General features: G+C 48.3%; 1 protein-coding gene across 1 annotated transcript; it reads right to left on the bottom strand.

Moving 5' to 3' along the window:
* Positions 1-14,180: 14,180 nt before the first annotated feature.
* LOC308049089 (specifically androgen-regulated gene protein) lies at positions 14,181-17,449 on the bottom strand (the record flags this gene model as incomplete). Its single annotated transcript, XM_080358515.1, has 3 exons — positions 14,181-15,400; positions 15,889-16,066; positions 17,357-17,449. The coding sequence occupies 3 exons, from the start codon at positions 17,447-17,449 to the stop codon at positions 14,181-14,183; spliced, it is 1,491 nt and encodes a 496-aa protein (XP_080214641.1).
* Positions 17,450-18,795: the final 1,346 nt, after the last annotated feature.

Genomic DNA, 18,795 nt, shown 5'->3' on the forward strand with positions numbered 1-18,795 from the left:
TAAACAGACAAGCATGTCTTAACCAACCCCGATTAGGTTCATTATTCCCCAGTCTCACTGCTGTGAAAAATATACATTTCCATTCACCGCTGTCCTCACTGAAGGTTTTTGCCCTTAAATTTATCTCTGGGGACTCAGTGTGTTATAGAATAATATGTGTGTGTATTTTTTTAAAATCACTTGTTAGCAGGGATTTTTGGGGCAAGTTTTTGTCAGCTGGGTGGATTCAGCCCCAAGGAGCCGCCTGGCACGGAGCCACTGGTCCCTGCCCTTTACACTTCAGGATGTCCGAGCACTCATGGAGCTGTTAATCTTCTATACACAAAACCTTAACCCTGCTTTCAGCAGGACTTCGGAATTGCCATTTCCTTCATTTGCTTTTTGTTTAAACATGTATATACATATATATAAGGCAACTTCTCTAGGACTTCGCAGCCAGTACAGTTGCGCTTTCAGGCCGCACTGGTTGCAAACTGGTTGTGTGTGTCTAGAGATGGGAATCTTCAGTGGGTCAGACTCCAGCTCTTGGAAATCACAGGTAAAACCATTGCAAAACAACAACCACAACCCAAAAGGTGTTGCCTGGCCAACTTACCCATCTCCTTTTGAAGCTTTATTTTGATCAGGACAAGAACAGTGACAGTGATGAAAATCAGTATAATGAGAGCTGGTAACACAACTGGGAGCAGATGTGATTCACTCGATGAGCTGGAAAGATAAACCACCAGAATTAGATTAGATTTTATTCTGATATAGAGTGGTTGAAGTACCTTGATGCAGTCTGTCCTTTTTACATCAAAGAGCATAAAGGAGTTATAAACTTGGACTGAATCAAAGGAGAACAGTCAACAAAGTAAAGATGAAATCATTTGATCTGGAGTTTGGCTTATGAGGAAGTAAATTCTACATGTATAAATTCTACATGTATTATCCCCTACAAAATGAAAACAAGCTATTTTCATGATATACATTTACAAGGGAGGTTCAGACCCTTTCTTTACAACTTCTCATAGAATCATGTCATAGACATCCTCCAAAAGCATGAGGGTCTATGTAGTCTCCTTGTAAAGAGCGAGCTTTGCCAGAAACTATGCAAAATCTGGTCCTTTCTACAAGAACTTGGTTTATGATTGGGAACGTGCTCTCCCCTCCTCTTTCTGGCTGGATGGTGAGGAGATACACCCAGGGACGATGGAAAAGATGGTGCTTCTTTCACCAGTGAAACCACTTGCACTAGGGTGAGCTGTAGGACTTGATGTACATAAGTACCGTGGAATAATTACTGGCCAAAATAGCTCATAGCCTTTTGATTAACCTTGTCCAAAGGTAGCTTGTTATGCAACACAGAGCACCCAAACACTTTCTGAGTTACTGGCCACCTATAAGGACTTGGATAGTGCATGCAGTGAGGTGTGTACAGCTACTGATTCACCAGCATTATTGCTCAAGCCTGATGTTTCCTAATGTCTTGTCTCCATCCCAAGCAAAGGAAAACAGACAGGAGCACACCTATCAGCTCTGGCATCTGATCTCCAGCAGACACCAGCACCAGAAGATTTAGAGATAGGTTCAAAGACATGCCGCAGATGGACAGGGGATAGCCTTGCCTTCTGCTTTTCTAATTACTAATGTCTCCAGTTGGTGTCTTCAGCTTGCAGCCTGTGCACAACCTACACAGTGCCCGGGCAATGGGGCAGATGGGCCATAAACCACCGACTTGGTGCCAATGAGAAGTGCAGCCATGAACTTACCTCTCATAGTTTTCGCCTGGTGAGGTTACAAAGGTGCCAAGGGGGCTAGGGGACAATGGGGTGCTCATGGTCCTGGTTACAAAGGTGTTGGGGGGGTCATTGGACAGCAGGATGCTGATGCTCTCGGTTACAAAGGTGCCAGGGTGGTCAGTGGGCAGCAGAATGCTGGTGCTCTCGGTTACAAAGGTGTCAGGGTCATCATCAGGCAGCAGGATGCTGATGCTCTCGGTGCTGGTACCTGTCACGTACATCAGGCCCGTGATGCTGTTCTCGGTGACAGTGCCCACTGTGTACGTCAGGCCCGTGATGCTCCTCTGCGTGAGCGTCCCGTAGGCGGCTGGAATTGATAAAGTGGGTTTCACCGGAGTAGATGTTTCTGGGTCTTGCAAAGAGCAGGTTTCTACAGAGGAAATTATGTTGAGGCTTAAATATCTACCTTTTTTGCAGAGACAAGGTGTTAGATTTACCAAAGATTTATGCATTTTACCTTGCATCTCAGCATGAAAAAACATGCAGCACAATATGACCAAACCCAAGCATTTCTATTTTCCTTTGAGTCTTATTAGTACGTCCAAGCTGCTTTTTATGAAAACCCATTAAGACTTGGCAAACATTCATACCTTAACCCCACTATTTCTGTCTTTGCCAGCTGACCAGCCACATGGATCTGTGTATTTACACACTGCAGTTCCTAAACTGTAAGATAACCTCCAGCTTTTCTTCAGACCAAAGCACATGTCTCTGCCCACCACTTACTAGGATCAGGATGTCGTATGCGAGGGGTTTGCCTCATAAAGAATCAATAATATAAAGCAAACAAACTAAATTTCTTCTGAAAGCTTAGCTTACACCCCCGCATCTGAAAACCTTTACCATCGTCTCAGTTACTTGCCAATAACTATAAGGCGAAAAGTATAGCTGATGTTTCTCATAATGTTTTAATACTTATGCATAGTACAAAGGAGAATCTATTCCCCCAATGGCCATGAAGGAGAAAAGAGTGACTTAAAAGGGATTTACTGTGTTCCAAGCCACCTCACCACCTACCCTTCTGGATGAGCAGCTTGACAGAGGACGTGTGCTCTGTGTGCCCATTTTTGGCCCCGCACCAGTACCATCCTGCATCCTCCTCTCTCAGGTGGCTCATCACCACCGTGTAAGTCCCATTTTCCTGGGCGCTGCTGGTTATTTGTATTCGCCCTTTGTAGGACTCGTGCACAAACCCGTCTGCATCCACGAGCAGGGCACAGGAAGCCTCCTTCCACCTGCACAAATACTTCTTCTTGTAGTTCCCCTGGGGATCATAGTGGCACTTTAAGGACAGCGAGCCTCCCACTATGCCGCTCAGAAGTTTGGGTCTCTTGGGAAGGGTGGAGGCTGCAGGTTGGAGAGGACTGTGTTAGTATTTTGTGCTCCTCATCCAGGGCTGCAAGAGACCCATGTGGTCCCCAGTGTCCTGTCCTACCTGTGGTTACCTGCAGAGCCACCGCCTGCAGGCTGTCCCCACCGCTCAGCCTTCCCGTCCCGCACATGTACAACCCCGAGTCTTCCTTTCTTAAGTCATTTATCAAGATTTTGAAAGCTCCAGAGCTCTCCTGAGGGGTGATAAAGATTCTTCCTTGGTAACTCTTTCCCACGTAGCCATCGGTGTTGGCTATGAGAGCACAGCCATTTCTCCCCAGTTTGCACCAGAACCTCTTCTCACCACCTCGAGTGTCCCTGGGTGGGCACAGGACTGTGACAGATCCGTGGAGCTTCCCCCAGACAAGCTCAGTCGGCCCCAAAGCAGCAGCATCTGTAGGGAGAGAGCACAGCACGCACCATTCCTTTTACATTTATGGACAGCTGATTTGGCCAAATCTGGGTACTTTTATACCCCATCATTGTAAATATATGGTTAATAGCACAGACTAGGAAAGTCTGATATGCTTGTTGTGTGATGATGCCCGCTGTCCCCCACCAGCATCCTACCTGCCAGCACCGTCAGGTTCAGGCTGACAAACAGGTCCCTGTTGGTGGTGCCGATGCCACATCGGTAGGTCCCCGTGTCATTCTTCTCCAGCTCTGTCATGGTCACGGTGAAGGTACCGTTCTGGGGGATGTCCTCAAGGGACACTCGCCCCACGTGTTGCTTCGAGATGTAGCCGGTTGTAGAAATGACAGTGTGGCAAACTCCACTTCCTGCTATTTTGCACCAATATTTTCGGTCGTGTTTGTTGGCTGGTGTGATGGAGTAGAAACACTGATGGGTGACTGATCCTCCAACCTTGCCTGTCAAAAACCTGAAGCCGTACAAGGTGCTTGAGACCGGTTCTTTGGGGAAAGAAAGAAAGAAACAGAAGCTGTTGGTTACTCAGAGACAGGCAGCTCTTCTCCTGGTAAAAAACCAGGATCCTTTGGGTCAGGGGGATTATTGTTGTGCCTTTTCCAGCTCTCTGCAGAATTCTACTGGGCAGGGGAGGTTTCACCTGTTCCCATTTTGCAGGTGGAGGTGTCTGATGTGCAAGTAAGGATTTAGCCAGGGGTTCCCTGTGTCCCCACTTCCAGCTTTCCCTGTTCTCATCAGCGTAAGAAGCTGGAGAGGTGTTTTTTTGGCGACTCACCTTGCAGCAAAGCTGCTAAGAGGAAGAGAATCACCATGTCCAGCCTTCACAAATGTTCACTTGGCAAACTTCGAAGATCTCACGTTGGATACGGGATTTTACTGATGTCTGTGTTAGCAAAAAGAAGAGAGAGATTGTGGCTGGGACCTGCCAAGGTGAACCACCCCGACTGCTCCAATGGCCCCAGCCTGTGACATGGCCTGGCCCAAAGATGAGGGAATTTAGATAAAGGAAAACAAAAGTGCTAAAAGTGCTCTGCAGCTCTCACACCTCTGCGTTACATCCTCTGCTGTGGGGGTGGGATGGTTACTAAAGGTGTTGCTGGTGATGACAGGCCCCTGGCAGCCAAAAGCTGGGGGTCAGTGTGGCTGGAGAGGCACTTGTCACCACCATGAGATGTGGCACTTGGACCTGCGGCATCAAACCATGTCTTTATTTTTCTTCTTTTGTTTTCAGCTTCAGAACCACTAGGAAACACTGCAGATCCCAGGAATGCCAACATCCTTTAACGTCTCCTGTGGCGCCCCGCTTATCTTCCTTTCTTATTTTTCCCCCTTGCAATTTATCTTTGTGCAGATGGTTGTTATCCTTTCTCAGCTCTGAACAGAATTAGTGTTTGGGTGTCTGTGTTTCAGAGAGGAATTGCTTCCTTGTCTGAGTTAAAGATTAACCGTTGATTGCTGCAGTGTTTTATCCTATGGATTCTCTACTAAAATTCTTTGTTGGAGATTTGCCTAGCCCCCCACTGCTTCTCACACCCCATGTTGGGGATGATGTGTATCCCCCCAGCTATGAACTCCCTGCTTGCAAACTCAGTTCTCCCCCCTTCGCTGCTGCTCCACTGATGGGAAGCACAAGCTGGGGCTGCAGAAATGTTCTCTTCCCTTTGCAGCGCAGGCTGAAGCGCTGCGGTGATGCAGCTGGCACAGCATCCCCTTGGGGCAGGTTCCCCTCCATTTATTTCCCCTTGTACGAGGCAGCTCTGCTGTATAGACGTGCGTGCCTGTGCACAGCTGGCTGACCACATCTGCCAGCACAAAACAGCTTCGTGTGTCCCCAGCAAACAGCAAGGAAGACATTCAGGTCACCTCAGCTCTGTGTAGCTTGACATAAGGCGATGGCTCCACCAGAGCCTTCGGAGTTTCCTCATTGCAGCTGGACAGAAAATCTCTCTGTTAGGGGCTGGCCAGTTAAAAAATGTTGAGTTTTATTTAATACCATAACGCCCACCAATCTGGAGGACTTGAAGGAAGCTGACAAGAATACCCTGAAAGAGCTGGAAGTCCTTATTTACATCCAGAAATCGGGAAAAATACTATCCCTATGCTCATTCAATCTTTTCTGATGTAGCCCACTACAGCTGAGCCAGGGCACTCCCTCTTTTCCTCATTTTTGGGTTAGGGACATGGGGCAAAGTCCTGACACTCTGAAAACAGGGAAGCAGCTGCCAGTTTTGCCAACTGGAAGCCAAAACTTCATCCTGTGCTGATGTGATCCTGATGTTCAAGTCAGCAGCTGAACGAGACATTTTTCCTAAGCGGATGTATTCTGGGCTGGTAGTAACATGCTAAATTGTCCCCAGCATCAGCTCGTGAACAACAGAAATGCCATGAACTTGCCTCATTAGGAGGTGGGTGCCACACTCACACAAGCACCCAGCTGCAACCACTTGCAATTATCTCACAACTCTACTTATTCACCCCTTTCCCCACCCTGCAGCAGCATGTTAGCAAAAAGCCTTGTGGAGCACAAACTCAACCTGCTACAACCACCACAAATGGCTTTCAAGCTGCTAATAAGGTGATATCTCACTTTTTCCAGGAGAAAAACTACTGCAGTTCTCTTGGGTGACTTCAGCTGAGCCCCCTCATCCAACCGAAAGCATTAAACCTGCCTTTCCTGGGTCATTCACAGCATCCGCGGCAGCTGAACCATGTGTGGTTTGCAGGTACGTGATAGCTGATGTGCAGGGAAACAAGCAGCTGCAAGTGAGTTATGCATTAAAAGCACGTTCAGCAAATAGGCATTGAGAAAAAGAAAGGCAGAAAGTGGAAAGAGCTAGAATTATAGAATCCCAGAAGTAGTAAACTCTATATAGTTGGTGTTTTGTTTTTTTCCCATTTTCATTTCAGTTTTGTATCGTGAAGATGTTTCTATGGTCGGTTTTCTGTACTTGTCTGATTAAATCAGTGTCCTGGCACCATGCAAAGTGAGTTAGTTGCTGCTATGGAATCGGGCAGAGTCCCTCTGTGTGGCTCTGCATAAGGATTTATCTTGTCCACATAATTTTTGTGTGTGCTCTTTGCAAAAAGAAGTCAGCAGGCTTATCTACAGCTTTAAAAAGGGGAAAAAAAGCACTTTTTTTTTGTTTTTTAAAAAATATTTCAGCATGAGTTATATTGCATTTATTGCTATGACAATAATGATTTTAAATTCCAGACCTGTGAGATATTGTGGGTGAAATCCATTACAGTAGCTCATATAATTGCTGTGGAATAGTATTTTACTCCAAATAGAAGTATTTTAAGGGTAAATTGAGGCTCACCTACCTTAGACTGGGATGCTCCTCTTGCTGCAAGTTTTCTCCTGCTCTGCCTCCAGTTTGGAATTGGTCTAATAAAGCAGTTTTTGCAGGTTGCAGATCAGTTAGTTGTTTTCAAATATATTGATGCCCAGGGTTTAAAAATGGATGCACTAAACATTTTCCTAAGTCCAGATGTGCATTGCTGAGCAAACTGGGGGCAGTCAAAATGCTTCACAGGATAGTAGTGATGCCACCAATATACAGGGTGTGGAACCCAAAAATGGTCATTTTTAGCCACCTAATGATGCAAGTGACATCACAGAAGGGGAAAATTCAAAAAAGCGAAGAGGACAGGAGCAGAAATTGCAAGTTTCAGAGGAATTCCCCTGCTCTATGGACAACTTGCAAAGTTTTAACACAAAGCAACAGTTTCTAAACAACAGTAGTAAATGCCCTTTGCTGCAAACCACTTCCACGCAGAACTTCATATAAAGCAAGAACTTTGTGTGTTTTCCTCAAGCTTCAGCAGTTTGAATGGACCTGGATGCTTAATGTAGCTCACACCTCTTTTCACCCCATCCTCTTTATGAATGCGAGACAAAAAGATCATTTCTGCTTTGAAGGCTTTTAGAAAACAATCCCTGCAATGAGAACAAAACAAGTGATGATGCCGGGCTGGTACAAGTGCTGTTAACCAACAAACACCTTTTTGTAGTCTGGTCTTTCTCCATGAGCAGGATTGTGCCAGGTCATTGCAGCCGGGCTTGGCTGAGCTGAGTTACCAAGCAGCTAAATAGACCCAAGTTGAGAAATCACGCTGGTGTATCACTAAGGTGCAGGGTTTTTACCTGAAAATCTATTTAATGTACTCAATAAGTTGGTGATTAATTTATCTCTAAATTTAGTCCAGCCACATTTTAGCCATTGCGTTCTTCACATTTGTCAGGTTGCCACAGGAAAGGCACCATCACCCGTCACCAAACCCAGAGCTTTGCACAGGTACAACCAAACACCTGGGCATGTTTGGGGCTTGGTTCGTTGTGAGCAATTATGGTTTGTTCTATGACAATGGTCACGCTCATCACCTCACAGGACCTGAAGATACAACTAAAGGCAGTTTGCTCATGCACACACACACAATTCCTCTTTTGCACTAACCAAATAATCTTAATCAAGAGAAGCGTAGATGTGGTGATAGTAATTTCAAAACTATGTAGGCACGGCTACAGTTGTGTTATTGCGAGGGACTTTGGTCTGGTTTTCCTTCTAATAAAAATGATTGATTGAAAATAAACATCTACCCATGGCATTTCTGAGAAGAGCCTGGGCTGGCTCCAGGCTTTACAGGGTGGGAGAAGCGGTGTGTGGTTCAGGGTGTTCACGACAGAGTTGGTAGAAACGACTTTGTTCTGACCCGATGGTGTGCTGGTGGGATCCAAAGGTCTTGCTCTTCCCCTCCTCGAGCGCAGGCACGCTTTGAAGATGGATTATTTTGTGTAAGTCAATCACTGAAGCACTCTTGAATCTCCCTGGGTGAAGATAAATCTCTGTTAAGCAGTTTTGCTTTCTTTATCAAGATATGATTACTTATATTGCGGCAATTGTTTCATACTAAACCTGTGTGATAAACTTCCTGATATTGATTAGGCTTCGGCAGAAATATCTAAGGCCATTTATTATCACATCAATGGCAACGCAATAGGATTGCCCTTGTATTAGCGATAAGATGTGATACACAAAAGTGGTGGTGGGAAACCAGTAAGTTCTGCTCAGTGTGATTTCTCCACACTGCAAATGTGGCTGAAACGTTCATTCTGGATGACCCCACGTGCTGCCATGGGGGTAAAGCTGAGACCCCCAGTGAGGACCAAGCGCTGTGGGGACCTGCAGCTGCCCTTGGGACACCCCAGCTCTGGAGATGCACCAAAGGGGCTGGGGGCAAATTTACATTCCGGATTTGGGAAGTGTTCTGTGCCTTCAAAGGTTCTTGTAGTTGTTTTATTGCTTCTGATAAGGAAAAGCCTCTCTACGTCCGCAGCAATGTTAATAATTCACGTTAACTGTGGTACTAGCTTAATTACCACATACCTGCTTCCTCTTTTCCTAAGTCGTTTGTATGGCCACAGTACTGGGGAAGGCAAATTCCCCTCTGCTGAGCACCCCCATCCCTTCCCCTGGGTATGGGTCTGAGCTGGATGTGCAGGCAGGGAGGGGCACAGGAAGGACTTTGTGCATTATTTCTGATTTACGTTGCGGGTAATGGGGTGTTTGACCCCACGCCCCAAGGCAAAGCACCAGCAGCAAACCCCCTTGCATCCGCAGACCCCTCTTAGCAGCATCCCTTGCAGCATTTATTCCAACCCCTAACCCGCGTGTCCCTCCTGCAAAGGTCCCGGAGCTGCGGTGGCACAGTGCCACCCCGTGTTCGTGTCGCAGCCGGTCACCCGAGGTGGTGTCACAGATCTGCTGTTTGCATCTACCTGTGAAACGCGGGTAAAGAGGCTGTTGAGCTCTGCAGGGCTGCCAAGTTTGCTCCCGGTGCAGGTTGGACCTTCTCCCCTGTATCCCTGGGCATGAGGTTCCATCTGCTGGTTTTCTTGGGGATCTGTGAGCAGGGAGACAGCAAGAAGTCCCCAGGCCACAGCTGGCAAATGGGCACAGCTGGCAAATGGGTCTTCTAGAGAGCTATTTCATTGTGGTTTATTTGGATATGGTTTCCAGACCTCTTTGGGTACAGAGCAGTACCCATCTTTGGCTCCATGTTATCCTTCACCTTATTGAAAGGGGCACAACCCATCGCTTAGGGGAAAATAACAAGCATGTTTGCGGGGGTGTTGAAGGTAATGCAGCAGCATCCCACTGCTGGCTGGTTAAACACAGGCACAAGGAGCGTGCAGTGTCACCGATGGGACTACCCGTCCCCTTCTCCATCATGGGGTCCAGCATCTCTGGGTTCCTTGTAAAAAAAAAAAATGGATGAATTCAGCTCGGGATTGCTGCATCCGCCAGCAAATGCCGTAGCCCACGTTTAGATAGAAAGGAGCAGAATCACTGGAGCATTGGGAGAAACAGGTGACCCACACCAGGCAGTGCGGTGTTTGAGGGTGGAGAGATCAAAAACAGCGACAGGCGCAGTGGGATTGCTGTCAAACCAGCTCTCCCGAGAGGAGCCAGTTGAGCCAGGTATTAAATCCCGAGTTGCTCTGAGGAGCAATGAGGTGGCAAGATGTTTTGGGTGGAGGCCGATCACCTTTGACAGGGGTGATTTGAAGCAATCTTACTCACGGCAGCCCTGCTTCCTCACCCATCTGCAGCAGGAACGCTCATGTTGGGCTCTGCAGGAGGAACCTGGGTGTCCCAAGCCAACCCCAGCTTTTGGAGCAGGGACATCTGGGGACCTGGCCTCCTTTAAAGAGAAAAAGCAAATAAATCCAGCAGGGGCAGCAGCACTGGAAGCAACAAGGGCCATTTTCTCAGCATTTTTTATGAAGAGTTGGGAGCAGGAGGCAGCTGGCAGCGAGGAGGATGGCTCCTGCAGGAAAACAGCGATGGCAGCACAGGGAAAGGTTCAGCACTGCTGCCTTGCACATTTTCTACTGCCAAAGGAGGGTTAACTTGCAGCCAAGTCACAGAATTTGTTCTTCTGGGCTATGCTTGTTAAGGAAATTAATTTTCCTTCCTGTAACAAGCACATACTGGCTGGTGAATCCCTTCCCTATGACCAGCGCGGTGGGCACCATGGAGCACCGAGCATCGCGCCGGGGCTTTGGACCAATGTGTTTTACCAATGTACAGTTGTCGGGGTTGCTGTCAGCATCTCAGCACAGCTTGTCCACTCAGAGTTGATCTGAATAAATCACAACCACCCCTATTTGCCCTGCAGTGCAAGCAGGAGTTAATGATTAAACTCTAGCTGGGGCAGTGTTCTTGGAACAAGAGAGATATGTTATCATTGCACATAGAAGCCTGTGCAAGGAACGACAGTGACCCTTTCTGTCTCTTGCTAGACTTCAAAATAAAGGACATTTGGAAAGAAAGAGCAGCTGAGATCTTTGGCAAGCAGGAGCTCTGCTAAGGGCGGTCTGGTGGCTCACTGAGCCCAAACTGGTGGTTGATGTGGCAGAGGCAGAGCACAGGCTTTAAGAGTAGGAATGAGGAACATTGCATCTAGTTTGGCTTTAAGATACCAGGTAGATTTGCATGGCTGGTAAGTAAAGCAAAACAAACCCAGCCCAGGTTTGATGTTCTCCAGATGGAGACATGTCGGGCCAGCAGTAACCAACCCACCTCCCTGACCTCCTGTGGGACACCAGCCCCAAGGCTGACACCCACACAGGAGCTGCAGCTCCGTGACCAAATCTGTTATTAAGGTGACCAATATCTCCTGGAGACTTTGGCCCAGTGCAGCTGACATTCTTTGATACTGCCAGAATTTAGCAAACTACTTCTCCTGAATTTGATGTTTGTAATGAAAGATGTGCGCAAGAATGATTTTAATTGGGATAGTAGGTCTTGACAGGCTCATGTAGACATGGAAATGATATGTCTGAGCCAGTATGGGACTGATAGTTAAGGAGGAGACAAATACTCGATGCAAAATGCAAAGCTGAGTGTTTTCTTTGGGTCTTCTCTAGCATTGCACTGTGTAAACACAGTCTGTAGAATCCGCATTAAGGCATTGAGGGTGCCTTTATCAGCTCTTCAGATTACTTCTGAAATATTATCATCTCTCTTCAGGGCTGTTTTCTTGGCTGGGATCTGCTGTGATTTTTGCCTTCCAGGAACAAATCAAGCATATTATTCCCAGAATTAAGTAGCATGTGGGCTACTTTCAGAAGTAACTAGAGCCCAGGAGCTCAGCTGGAGTTCGGCTCAACCTGGAGGTAGATTTTATTTCTGTTCTTGCTTTGCTCCTGTCCATCTCCCAGACACCCCCAAATGCCATTAATAGGCAGGAACAGCCTTTCTCTTGCCTCTCTGTGGGAAGAGCAGCATTGCTGCAGCATCTCCTCACATCAGCTGTGTGGGATGGAGGAGCACAGCTGGGGCAACCAGGAACTCATCTGCTTGCCCACCAGCTTTTTTCACTTATAAAAAAGAGTCTGCAAATTGAGGCTCTTTTGGCTGCTCCTCCATCAGATGATGGTGGGATCCCAAGGGGACTTGGCTGAGAAGTTGCTGGAGGCTGCTTATGAGAGATGCGGGCTAGAGCAAAGGTAAATCTCTTTCTTGTAGACTATGGATCATGGGTTTTATCACAGCAGAAGAGTTTTAGTCCCTGTGGTCCTCAGTGCTGGGGGGAGAAATTATCTGGGTGTCTTTAACTGTAAGGCTACTGTGAGTGATGCTGCTTCCCGGCCCTCTCTGCAAACAGAAAGGGGGAATATGTGGTGGTGCCCGGGTGAGCTGGCAGGCTGGAATGGGGCCAAAGAGCAGACAGGCAGCAGGAGACGTTCCCACCCAGCGCTGTGTTCCTCAGGCTGGAGACTTTCAAGTGCAAATGACTGAATTTAAAGGCAGGGAGAGTGCAGTGTAGATGAAAGAGGAGAGGAAAACGCAAGATTAAGCTCTGAGTGAAGGGGTCAGCCCTCAGAAGGCGGCTCTTGCAAGAGATCTGGTAACCCCATCTTTTGTGGACTGGTGCCTTTCCAGAACAAATTTGCTTGTTCCAAGCAGAAGGTGTTTCCTTTAGGGCTCCCAGCTCATCCAGCGAGATCAGAGCTCTCTCATCCCTGTCCCATCCCTGTTGAAATATCATAGACAAAGAAAACTTAGTGGATACCCATGGATAAGTTTGTCAGGACTGAGCTTTCTATTCTCTTCCAAACCTGTGTGGATTTTGCCCTCCCCTTCTTTCCATGCAAAGCCGAAGCTCGGCACATGCCTTTTTGGAGAGGAATTCAAAGCCTGGCTCTGGGTTTTGTCAGTAAAAGCCTGTTTAGTATTCACAACACTGTCTTTAAAAGCTGATTGTACTGCAAGGTCAGCGATGAAAATGCTCAAGCGCAACTTTATCTTAATGCTGCAAGCATTTAATTAACATAAGTAAATTGTTTAGTGTAATTGCCTTCATGGGTCAGGCCCTCTCGCTAAAGGAAACCTACATTACTTTTGAAATTAAATTGCTGTTAGAACCAAAGGCGCTCCCTTTATTAGCAGTGGCGCTCTCTAGATGTCCAAAACTGAAAGCCAGGATTGCATGGAGGATTTGTTTTTGGTGAAGAAATTAAAATGATCCTTTCAAGCTAAGCTGTTAGTGTGGCTTTTCAACCACCACAACTGCTATGGGAGATGGTGCAGGCTGGAAGGGATCGACTGGAGCATTGGCAGATCCCATGTCACCCATCCCAGCCTGGCAATGCAGTAGCAGACTTTGCAGCTGCTTATTGTAGTGGAAGACAAGACAAACTGAAGGTTAAAACTCATTATCTAGCTTTACCAGAGCTTTGATTGGAACAGGAGAGTAAACCTGTATTGCACAGTCATTTTCTCATCATATACAAGTTTATTACAGAAATAAGCCACCTTTGTTCTGAAAGGGGCACAGCATAAATGTTGACAGCATCAGTTGGGTCTGCAAGATGCGAGGAGAGTTTGAGAGGGAATGAAATGATGATGTCTCAGATTTGCATCTCTCTCTTGTTTTGGGCAGCACTTCTGCCACCAACACGCAGTCTGTCACTTCTTCACTGTCACTTCTTGCTGGATGTTTGTGCTATATCCAGGGTGTCGGGGCTGGATGTGAGAGCAGGCAGAGGTGACAGTGAGACTGGGCACTCGAGCATGGGGGGTGTTGCTGAGCGCTCTCCGGTGCCCCTCGGTCTGGCACTTTTCTATTTGGCACTTGTGGCTCTCAGGAGGCACTTGTCTCTGGCACATAAATGCTCAGGCCCCACAGGCTTTTGATAAATTTAACAAAAACCCATCAAATCCTAAAGGAGCAGCAGAGTCCTGCAGTTCTTCCTGGAGAGGCTTTATCCATGGGGAACCTCTTTTAAAATAAGTCAAAACCTCAATTCCATGGCTTCCCTGTTGCGATGAATCCCCAAATGACCCTGTAGGAGAATATGCTGCATCCACATGCTGAGTGATGCTTTATATAAATAGCTCATAGACACTTGCTATATACAAAATACTATGTACATGTGGCATTACTTTATTTGGTGTGAAGCTCTGAATACCTCTCATGGTACTGCTCCCACGATGCTGGGGCAGGAGATCACAGCAGAAGATGCTTATGGTTGTGGTACCCGGATCCAGGACGAAAAGCCCCTTTTCCAGCAGCCCCATCACTTTGTGGAGCTATTCCTTCAGCAGGCCAAGCTTCTTCAGTGCCTCTCGCCGGTTCTCATCCGTCCTGTCCTTGGGGGAAATCTTCACGCTGACGGAGGAGCGGGGTGGCCTGGGGAAGTTCTGCAGCGGGTGGGATCGCCACTTGCTGCTCTTCTCTGGCTCCACCTTCCCCACGGGCTCCTTTAGACCAGCAAAGTCCTTCCCTGCCCCAAGGGAAACTGGCCGGGGGCGGCTGCTCCTGAGGAAGCTCGGGGCGAGCCGCTCGATGAAGGACATCTTGCCCAGGGAGCTGCTGGTCTTGACGTTCTGCTCCTTGGTGCTGCTCATGTAGCTGCTCAGCCCCACGCCAGAGCGTTCCAGGGTGTTGGATTTGAAGTTCATCTGTCGGATGCCCGGTACCGACCTCTCTGCCACGCCGCGTTGTGCCCCGGGCTCTCCAGGAGCGGGGAATGGCATCTCTTTTGTTTGGGCTTGCGTGGTAGGTTGAAGGTGGCTACTGGGCTCCCTCTTGTCCTGGGACAATCCAAGCTTCTCCAAGGCTTCCTGATGGGCTTTCTCCCTCTCCTTGGGGTCAAGGTGCCCGGAATTCACTTTTTCGGCAGCGGTGTTGCTGGCAGAGCCAGACGAGGATGACAGTGGTGCTTTTACCTTCTGGCCAGGCTCTGTGGTGAGTGGCACTTGGTTGGTTTTGCTGCTTTTTAGGATAATATTTGGTGGCAATTTCCGTGGCTTGGGGGCAGTTGGAGGCCCACGCTTGGCGTCTGGGTCCTGAGGGGCCTCTTCCACCACGGATTTCTCTGGCTGGCCCCAGTTAGTCCAAGTCTTGGTCTCCTTGGCTGTTTCCCTCTTGGCATCTGAGCGATTGCTCCGTGACCACTCGAGGCTCATCAGGTCATCCTGGAAGGGATCTGGAGGTTGGATAACCAAAGATCCCAGGGACTTTGTCTGGCTTCTTGTGTTGGCTTGGTCAAGCCTGTTGTCCTTGGCCATCTCCTGTGATTTACCCCCTGGCACTGGGTCCTCCACTGTGCAGACAGTCACTTTGCTCTCAGAAGCTCTGTTTGCTCTTTGTGCATTTGCCACAGTGATGTTCCTTGGAAGACTGTGATAGCCTGGGCTTGGAGCCGCTGGCGGGGTCGAGCTTGAGAATGCAGAGATGTTCTTGGCACTCCTCTGTTCAGCCGCACGCTGCTGAGCTACACTCGGAGCGGGAGCCCCGTTTTCCAAATCTAGGCAAAGAGAAAGATGTGAAGTCATGCAGCACACAGGACATCTTCCAGTCTGCAAAATACATTTCTTCACACCTCCTAAGCCCCTGCGGCCGTAACAGAGTAATTGCACCCAGAGAGTTCACCCTGATCCCAGCTAACACGCTGTCACTAAGCAAGCGGATACTTTGGATTTGTCAAAGCACGTGTTGAGCAAGGAGCCTTGTTAGTCTGTGTGAGCCTGTTCAGAGCACCAGCAAAGATGCTCTGCCCTGCAGTGCTGCTGCCCTTGCTCACTATCTGCCAGCAGCTCCCACGCACCAGAAAATGCAGTTGCTGCCCTCCCCATATCGCTGTATCCAGCCACCGCTCACCAGAGTGACAAAACCAAGCTGCTTTAGCTCCCCCCATGCATGAAATTGGGGCCGTGCTCCCTCCCTGCCCAGGGAACGCAGCCTGGCCTGAAAGCCCCTTTGCAAACAATGCTGGAGCACCAGTTGCCAGCTCACCCTGGGGCAGGGGGTCTCTTTTTGCCTGTATCCCAGGCAGCTTGGAAGGCTCCACGTAGTCGGTCTCATCAGTAGAGACCCCGCTGTCCGCTTCTGCATCCAGTGAGCCGATAGTTTCTTCTAAGAACATCAAGCACTCTTTCTCTTCCACAGATAAGTAGTCATAGCTGTTATCACTCTGAAAAGGAAAAAAGCAGCCCAGGTAGGAGGCAGAGGTGTGTTGTTATTCACAGCCCTGGACTATTCAAAAACTGATACCTACAGCTATAGAAAACTAGACAACTTCCTCTAAATATTTAGATACTTAAAGGCCATTTTTATATTACCCTACTATGAACACCAGAAGATGGATTATTCTTAACTTGGAAACTTGGTCTCTACCTTTTAGTTCTTTAGTTTACTTTGAAATACGAGCAGATTGGTTACGTGGGCAGTCTATACATACAGACAACAATACTGACGAGCAATGCTGTATTTTAGAAGCTTGTATAAATACCAGAAATACTGAAAGCTTATCTGTGGGCGGTGGTCTCCTTGTTCTCCTATTCATACCCCAGCTTTAAAACAAGTATGGTAAGATGCTGTTTAATTTTTGTTGTATTTCAAGTGTCATGAGCTATGGTTGCTGTGGAAGTGCCAAGTTACAAGGTGACACATGCAATATATAATGAAAAAAATGAAGTGCAGCAAAGGATGGAGTGTGGATCAGATCAACAAGCGCAGAGAAGTTGTCCTAGGTGGAGCTGTTTTGCAGAGAGACACCTATCCAAATCTTTTACCATGCACTATTGTAACCAGTTTTTCCATCCCTAATAAATTTCTGAGGGTTTGGTTCTGGTTTGCAATACATCAAATGGGAAACCTGTTCAGGACTGAGTGTTGCACTTACACGTATCAATTATGCTCCAAGTCAGACAGGATGTAATTAGTCCATCAATCTTGGAATCAGTGTTTGGAGACAAACAAGCTCTAATGGACAGAGAAAAATTACACATCTACACCCATGGTCCAAACTCACCTCTGCCTTAACTGGGAAATTAATCTCTTGTCAGCTGGGAGGAGTACGGCCCGCTGGCTTTTCCAGGTGAAATCACCCTGTTGGAACCAGACTAACCCAGTTCTCCAACTGGTCTCACTGGGGAGCTCACCAGGCTCCCCCTGCATTCTCTGTCTCTGCATCTTTGAGCGATGCAGGAGCCGCTGGGCTCTCAGGGTCGATTCCTCGAGGAGACCTCGCAGGAGCGGAGGAGCAGTGGCAGAATGGAAAGTCTGAGGTTGCTTTGGGGCAGGGATTAAGCTGGTCCTTGCACTCCCTTAGCATGGGGCGGCATCAGGACCCCCGGGTCCTTCCAAAGCCCTGATGGAGCGCGGTTTTGAGCAGAGATCAGACCAAACTCCTTCCTCAGCCACTGAAAGGGGTGAGTTGCGCCCCTGCCGTGCCCAGGCTGGGTCCAATGGGGTTACTTACACGCTGCGAGTGGTTGGAGGCTGTGCTGACCATGCTGTCGCAGCTGCCAGAGTTGCAGCTGGCCATCCCCAGCCCCAGCTCCTTCCTAGGCATATCACAGGCTGCGTCTGGTGCAGGGGGCAATAGCCCGGCTGAAGCAGAAGAGAGGAGAAGCGTTAAGCTGTGAGAACCCCCAGAGTGATGCAAGAAAGCTGGCTCAGCCAGAGGGAGGACAGGCGGGCTGGGAAGATAATGGATGGATGGATAGATGGATGGATAGATGGATGGATGGATGGATGGATGGATGAATGGATGGATGCAAATGTCCTCGATCTTAGGCTTTTCTCTTTGGGAGAAGGGGCTTTTGAAAAGCATCCTTGGAACTGAAGGTTTCCCCAAAAGAATTGAGAACAGAGGAAGCTTTGGAGCGCCTGTCCACGGCCATCTCATGCTGGTGGTTTAATCATCTCAGGATAAGGTGGTTCCTGAGTGAAGGAAGAGGTTGAAAGCCCAGCTCAGCAGTCAGCCCAGCCCAGCGCTGCCTGGTGAGATGTTGTCCCTCCACACACCCACTGTCACCAGCTATGAAGCTGAACTTCACTCCAACTTGTGAACATGCTGACGTAAAGTGCCACCATTTGGTCACAGCCTTGCTATGCTTTGAGGACCCTCTTGGGGAAGCACTTCCTCTGCCACCCTGCCAGGGGGTGTCACGGCTTTGGGGAGGTTCCCTGGGACCTCAGGGTGTGTTTGGGGACACCTGGCATGGTTTGCATGGAGCCAGGCTGCAGAGATGTCCCATGTCTGTGGCCAGCCTGGGGTGTCACAAGCAGCACCCCAATGTCCCCTCTACCTATGGCAATGCAGCTTTGCTGCTGTCTGGGTGCAGCCTGTGTCCCCACACCAGTGGGACCCCAATGTGGTCACTGTGGCTGAAAAACAACTGGCGGGGGGTTGAGTTTTGCTCATAGAATGCAGGGCCAAGAGAACTCCACTGCCTGCGGGATAGGCTGAGCAGCCTCCAAAAGGCGTAATTACTTCTGGATGTAAAGCATTAACCTCCCAAAATTTACCGCCACCGCCAATTAGGTGTTTTCTTCACACGCACCGCCCATTCTTTGGGAGAGAACGGGGCTGTGGAGGCTGATGGCAGCAGCAAAACAAATGCCTGCTCCAACACACACGGACCCACGAAGGAAGGTTTGCAGGGCAGAAGACAGAGGAGCTCTTTGTGCTGTGACCTGGCCGCTCCTGCTTTGCTTTTTTTTGTAGCAGGATCAGGGAATTAGATGGAGAGATAAGTGAGCAAAACCGGCTGCTTGTTCAGAGTGTTAGACCCTGAAAGAATTCCTTTGTAATTGGAACATGCCGCAAAAATCAGATTTCAACGCCCACGCCCTGACAGATCCGATCTTTCTACGCAGGAGGAGTTTAATATTTCAGTCTCACTTTTGCATTAT

This window comes from Nesoenas mayeri (genome assembly GCF_963082525.1).
Source record: "Nesoenas mayeri genome assembly, chromosome: 23".
NCBI lineage: Eukaryota > Metazoa > Chordata > Aves > Columbiformes > Columbidae > Nesoenas > Nesoenas mayeri.